Source organism: Olea europaea, unplaced genomic scaffold (assembly GCF_002742605.1).
Source record: "Olea europaea var. sylvestris unplaced genomic scaffold, O_europaea_v1 scaffold2488, whole genome shotgun sequence".
NCBI classification, from domain to species: Eukaryota; Viridiplantae; Streptophyta; class Magnoliopsida; order Lamiales; family Oleaceae; genus Olea; species Olea europaea.
Window position 1 is genome coordinate 85374 of NW_019243107.1, and position 7184 is coordinate 92557.

Genomic DNA, 7184 nt, shown 5'->3' on the forward strand with positions numbered 1-7184 from the left:
CATAACTAAACAAGAAAGACGAAAACTTCCGGCACTGCACATTTTTTGTATCTAAATTTCTCAGATGGTCCATAATCGCTCTGCTTTCTTTTCTTAAACGACTTTCTCGATATGCAAGAAAAAGCTCGATTATATGTAGCATTACATTAAATGCAGCAAGGGAGGGACCTCAATTTTGCACATTCTCTGTAGGAATTAGCATGGAATGCATTGCATTGCATTTCTAATCCTTGTTTTCTTGCGTCTCATTGTTACACATTGTGATGCTACCAAGGCTACGGGGATGGTTCGATTTAATTCATTGGCTTTTTGTTGTTTTAGTTCTTATTTCTATTGCTTTTAATGCATTCTCAATTTAGTATTTTTGCTAAGGATAATTAAGTCATTTTATATTTTTGTAGGATTTGATAATTTAAAAGACTAGTAGGGTTTCATTATTTGGAGGTTGGTTCTTATATTAATTAAATAAAATTGACGAAGTTTTTATCAATTTGCTCAATCCTTCTCAATATTTTGATTTCTAATATTTTAGTGTTGGTATATTCCGTTTATTTTATTAGAGGGGTTTCTCTTGATTGAATATTAAAAAAGAAGACCATCCCCTTTGTGCTTCGATAGGTTTAGGTAAGATATACGAAGATAGTGCCTATTTGATAGGATTCCACGTATCCCATGTTACTCGGGTCGTCTAAGCCCCAAAAGGAGAATTGGGAATTTTTTTGAACACAACACCTTACGGCATGAGTTGACGACAACCATGCACCACCTGTGTCCGCGTTTGCGTGAATGAGATTATATTTGTATTCGTGGATCTCATACTTATCGTTGACTGCTTTATATTGATTAATAGGTTAAATAGTCATTGTATGTCATGATCTTCAAGAGGAAAATAAAATATTATGATGCAATTTTAAAAATCTCGGCATGCAATTGACACGGTCCTCAATATGCAACAAAGCGTTTCTCATATTCAACGGAATGTTAAACATCTATCCTCAACATTTCCTACAATTTACAATGTTTTAAAATCGATGTGGATATTGACTCGAAAAATATTAAAGATTATGGGTCAATTGGTTGAATCAAGATTGAAGGTTGGCCTTTACTAAGAAAATTATTAAAAATAAATTTCTAAAATGAACTGGCAGTTCTTTTTAAACGTATAATTGAAATGTTATCAATTTTTTTGGTAGAACCGGCCTCCGATCCAATCTTGACAACATTGACAAATAGAGTTTGTCAATGAGGTGTATATAAAATTAAGTTTCATTTGGTGATGTGTAATTATTATACTAACTAGTGAACCCCTCATAATAAATAAATACTTCATTATTATAAAATCCATTTTATGGAAAATTAACAGATTTTAAACTTAAAATATATGAAGGTAAATAACAGAAGGAATTAGAAAATAATATTAGAGAAGTTGTAATAATTAGAGAGAATTTTGTGAAAATAAAATTAAAGGATTAGAGGTATAGAAATGATAATTTTATTTGAGGTAACCCAATTTTTGGTCGGAGAATCGAGGCACGGACGGGAACATGATCTCCATCTTGACTCTCTTATTTTATTTATTTTTAATTTAATATTTAAATTGTATTTACCCCCAACTCCCACAAATTTCATTAGGGACAGGAAGGAGCCACCTCTATTTGGACCCAAACTTCAACATTAACTTAGCTCTCTCATAAACCATCTTTGTTATTAGACTGAAGGCAAACGAGAAACCTCGAAAATGAATGAACAAGATCAAGACGATCGACTTATAATGCAACTGAATCCTTACAGAATTCAGAAAGTTTCCTAAACAGGTCGAGAAATACACGTTCGCCAACTAATACTTACACAGATTACAAATTTGAAGCAACAAATGCCATCAAAGTCGAACATGTTATTTGTCATCCTCATTTAAGGAATTTAGCCGTCTTAATCTCTGATCAAGCTCTGCCAGAACTGCTGGTTCCTGCTTCTTCCTTTCCTTTGATATCGTCGTAGTTGTCATAAACCCAATTTTATCGAAGGCAACCTACCACACATTTGTGAAACAAATTTCTCTGTCACAATTGATTGCTTGAAAGTGAATAAAACCCAGCCAACTTCACAACTTTTCATTTGCCAATAAGGAACGAAAGAAAATGAAAAAACATTAGATCAAGAAAATAGATGGGTTATTACCATTGTATTAGAAATAATAAGCAAAATCATGCTCATTGCTCCCATCTGTTGACACTGATCTAATGGTAAAAAGACTATTATACCATCAGATACTCTTTGAAAGGCTTTTCCTTTATCCATTTTCTATTACTCATTACACTTAACGGGAAGAATACGATTAGTGTGTGAATTTATGGAGGAGTAAATAACAAGAAACAAGGAGCTATTGTATTTAGACTAAACTAAACTGAATATTGTATTCAATAGGGGACAAAAGATGATCGATTTAGGATTTAGACAACAGAGTGATCCCTTTGATGTGAGAATGTGAGCGTTGAGAGGGTCGTTACCGTTAATAATTCATCAGGATCAAAAAGATGATGAGTGGTTCTCTGTATAATATTAATCACATCACCAACATGATGTGCCGTAAGCAACTCTTCTTCATTCATCTGTATTCATCAAAAAGTCTTCATTTTCCATTATTGAGCTGAAATCCAAAAGAATAAAATGAAAGAAAAAGGTTTGTCACCTTGAAAATTGCTAATGCTACGTTAAACAGAACCTTGGCCCCTTCATAGAAAAGAACATCCCATACCCGAAGGGTTGTCTTCAAATAATGGACGGAAAATTGTTAGTAATCAGCCCAATTGAATACGGAGGTGTTTACGTATTTCATATATGAGAGAGCAAAGTGAAAAGTAGTCTAACCTCTGATGGCAAGCTTTTAGAGAATAGACATAAAAACCACTCCGTGCAAACAAGAGAAACATCAAACTCCATAGCTTCCAAATGAGCAGCTATCCTGCATCTTGCTTTTATCTTCAACTTTAAAAGACCACGAAAAATTGAAAATATGAAACCATATCAGCATCAAACAAGAGAAAAGAGAGAAGACCTTGGACACTTTTTGGTCAGCTGATCTTTAAACACTCTTTGTTCAACATGGCATCCAGATAAGTTATTTGTATAACAATCATTAACTAGCACATCTTCTAAGAGAACAGCAAGCATCCAGAAAGCATCTTCTTCTGTTTTCATCACTAGCAATAACAATGCCGCAACATAATTTAAACCCTACGCCATAATTCATTTAGGTAAGTTTGATCCAGTCAAAAATACCCAAATGTTGAAAAGATCTATTTGGCCATGAATGTTATTGTATTGTTACTAATGTGAAAAGAGAATCCACCTGACAATAACCGACATCAGAATCACGGAATGAATACCCAACAAGAACACGCCTAAGAGCAGCATGACCTTCGCGAGTGTCCAACCACGGGTGACCAGGGAAAGTTCGCGGCAGGTCCTGCATTCATGCATTATTAGAATACGTGATTAAAAACATGGAACAATGCAAAGATAAAAAAATAAAAAAATAATGCATCTAGGATCAAAAGATCATGATACAAGTAAAGTAGACAAACTTTCCCACTACTGCAGTTGTTGTTTGTGCAATCTCAAATATCTTGTAGCTTGCTAGAAATTACATCCTCGTAGCTAACTAGGTATTTTACTATAGATAAGTGACTTACACCAATTTTTTAATGCTATGAGAGTTCAAACTTTAGAGACAATGTAGTAAACTTTTATCCAAATAATTAGGAGCTGGCTAACCCCTGCTAGGTCTGGGGTTATCTCTTTATTGAATTTCAAGTGACTGTTCCACTCGTAATAACTTCATTTAGTTTTAATTTGTCCTTGTCACTCCCCATTCTACCATAAAACTTTGGAGTCTGATATCTCTAGAGCACACCTTAACAATAGCAAATGATTCTCTGTTAATTATTTTATTATACGTACTACATTAACCGTTTTCAAAAGATTTACAGCAACATATGGCAAACATCTCGACTTGTATTCCCCCATCATAAATTGGAGTTCATTTATGTATGACTTGTTTGGGCTCTGATACCTATTACTCTATAACATGTCTAATGAATAGCAAATAAATCTCCATTGATCAATCTGATCTATGAACTACATTAACCGTTTTCACAAAATCCACATCAACATATCACAACCATCCTGACTTGTATTCCCTCATCAAAAATCTCTCTTCTTCCCGACATCCCAACTCTCAGTTATAATTTGAGAAACAAATAAGACTAACAGGAAAGAAGGGCAAAGATCACGTTAGCACATCCCTGCGTCTTTTTGTTGAGCAGAGAAGCGGAACATCTATCGACATTAAGATTACATCTATTTTTCTCCTTCCCTATTTTCAACCACACAATCTTCCATAAAATAATATTACACGTAAATCGAAAATTTTTCCTTCTTTTTCAACCACTCATTTTTCAACAAAACACTATTCCCCCCATTTTCATTACCAAAAATGGGGGCTAAACGGGGGCTTAATATGAGGATGTTCCCTCAGTTTTGGTAATTTCAATATTTCCATTTTTGAACTGCTGAATGTTGGATGGAGCAATGAAGTTAGATTATATCACAATTTTCATTGACAATATTGAGTCAAGTCAACCAACTCATGTGCCAAATATTAACCAACATAAAAACACGAAGGTGCTTGATTATGTTTCAGAAATTATTAATGTAAACAGAAGAATATACGCAATGAAAAAGAAAGTAATCGGATATTCCTCGTTGATGTTAAAGACAGCTAGAATCCTCAAGAAAAAAGTTGAGATTATCAACTATCAAAGCATTAAATGCATGGAATCTTCCTCGCTCCATGCATGCACCCCGCCCACTCACACACAATATTAAGAAGGAAGCGAACAGAGAACGATTACCTCCAGCAGAACAACATACGGAACAGATTGACTTATCAAGACAATAAATTAAGTATCATGGTCAAAGTTCTAACTCCTTTAGATGGAAACATCCTACACATTTCAGTTTTTAGAAGATAGAAAAGAAACAATTTGGTTAGTGTTAGAACAGCAAACTTTCCAATGGAACTCGCAATGTTTACAATAGTAAAAAAAAATAATAATATCTATACTATTGAAAGTTTTCTTTTAAACTTGTAGTACAATCGTGTTTTTTTCCTTAATATGTTGAATCTGATTCATTGATCTAAAGTAAAAGAATCCTGTTAACTGCCTGTTCGGTAGTGCTTTTTTTGAGAATCAATTTTTTGACCGTTAGAAAGAAAAGTTGGTCCCACCTTCGAGTGAAGAAGTAAAAAATGACGGTTGACATAAGAAAGTAATGGTCAAATAAATGATTTTTTGGGGTGAAAAATCATAATCAAACGGGGGCTAAAACCTAAATTTGACAAAGTCCCCATTCATATTCCATATATTTTCTGACAACTGTCAACTATTAGTTGTTCAAAAAACTTATTATGGAAGTAAGACTTCAAATCATGTGAAATCATGTGCAACATAATGTCAATCACTTTATCGCAGCATCTTAGACTTTGGTGTCGTCTTGATAATTCACCTTTTTAATTTCAATATCTCCACTATTCATAGCTTTTGTCTTTACCCTTGTTTCGAAATATTAAATTACTAAAGGAAGGGAATTCCTAAATAATCTATCCAATTATTCCATGTTTTGAGAAGTTCGGCAATTTCTGACGGAACTCATGAGAAAGGAGGTGTCTTGCACCTACTCAGGATATAACATAATCATTCTGAATCTGTAACTCACTTTAATGTGCATAACTAATAGAAAAACACTACAAGAGCATAATTAGAAAATAACACAGCAAGCGTTATAATGCTGCCCACAACAAAACTATGAAATGCATATCTGAACAAATTAATTTAAATTTTAAACCGGTGGATCAAATTGCTAAATTTATGTAATACTGTGACACGTTCTCTTGCTAAACTTCTAATGGAAGAATATCATATAGCCACTGTTGCACAAGAATCAAAAGCCAAACAGTTATCTAATTCCAATGTTGGATTAATAATTCATAAAGATTTAGCTGAAAAATAGATCCTTACATGATCAATCTGTTTAGTGGCCGGGGTGACCTTATCCTCGACTGCACCAGTCAAGTCATTGTAATAGCTCTCGGGAACGGTGGACTTCTTCTTGGCAGCTCCGGATAAGGCAAACCAGACCTTAGGCCTCAAGCTTGGTGGGATACCCTTCCTAATGAGCTTCTTTAGCGTCATACCATTGACCAAAACAGAGAATTTGAGGGATGATTTGAGGGTTGTGGAGGACCGAGTCTGCAAATACCAATTTACACCTTTGCTAGCCTCTAATGCCCACCATGCCCTGCCTTGTTCCCTCACCTTCTCTCTCACCTCATTCAACACATTGACATCATCGACATTGCCTTCCACTGTGAAACCATACAGATCTTGGAATTTCACCGTTATATTTGCCCGTCTTGCACGAATGCTTGGCCTCAATATGGGTATCTGTGCTTGGTATTCAATTGCCAAGTCTATCTTGCTTTGGGTGCCTCCATACATCATATTATTATTGATAATAATGTAACTTCTGGAGATTATTAAACCCAACAGATGATGGACAGATCAAGAACAGAAGAATCAGGTTAGGGAAGAGAGAAAGAGAACCCCAATAACTGACTTACGAAATCATAAAACGGTAAAATTTTGAAGGAAAACAAGAAAAAATGGCAAAAAAAAGAAGACGAGGAAGAAGAAAACGGATAGAGGTGGGAAGGGTAAAAGAAAAAGAAAAATCCTAAATTTAGAGATATGGAGAAATATCCTTGGTCTGACTTCGAGAATGAGGAGTCAGTGTGGTCGGAATTTGACGTTATCCTGTGCTGCTCTGTCCCTCATTATTAATCTATATAAATCATTAAGATTTAAATAAACTAACATGATATTAATTTCAAAGTTAAGAACCAGTCTCATATTACACATGAAAATACACATTTTGAGCGACCATGCTATATGTACATCGAGGTTTACACTTTTGTTGACATTCTGACATGACAATTGAAAAAAAAAAAATAGAAAGTAAAAAGTCTGCACAAACCCAAATGAAAAGAAAGCCGTTGCACTTCACCTTATCCCCAAATTGAATAAACCATCAAAGGCAACAGATGATTTCATCTTTGATGATCA

At 34.5% G+C, this 7184-nt stretch overlaps 1 protein-coding gene across 4 annotated transcripts; it reads right to left on the reverse strand.

Moving 5' to 3' along the window:
* Positions 1-1728: 1728 nt before the first annotated feature.
* Positions 1729-6885, reverse strand: LOC111382387 (TBC1 domain family member 2B-like). 4 transcript variants are annotated; one of them, XM_023006341.1, is made up of 7 exons: positions 6081-6884; positions 3350-3466; positions 3056-3234; positions 2869-2968; positions 2690-2767; positions 2508-2609; positions 1729-2029 (listed from the first exon to the last, which is right to left on the reverse strand). In XM_023006341.1, the coding sequence occupies exons 1-7, from the start codon at positions 6561-6563 to the stop codon at positions 1895-1897; spliced, it is 1194 nt and encodes a 397-aa protein (XP_022862109.1). In that variant the 5' UTR covers positions 6564-6884; the 3' UTR covers positions 1729-1894. The 4 variants fall into 4 exon arrangements, with proteins under 4 accessions (XP_022862109.1, XP_022862110.1, XP_022862112.1 ...); XM_023006342.1 differs by having other exon boundaries at positions 2869-2962; positions 6081-6883; XM_023006343.1 differs by having other exon boundaries at positions 1975-2107; positions 6081-6885.
* Between the last annotated feature and the right edge of the window lie 299 nt (positions 6886-7184).

Coding starts and splice junctions, on each gene's coding strand:
- LOC111382387 (XM_023006341.1), bottom strand. CDS start 6,563: ATGATGTATGGAGGCACCCAAAGCAAGATAGACTTGGCAATTGAATAC. Junction 2,768..2,868: donor CTAAAAGCTTGCCATCAGAG/GTTAGACTACTT, acceptor CATTATTTGAAG/ACAACCCTTCGGGTATGGGA. Junction 2,610..2,689: donor TAGCATTAGCAATTTTCAAG/GTGACAAACCTT, acceptor TGATGAATACAG/ATGAATGAAGAAGAGTTGCT.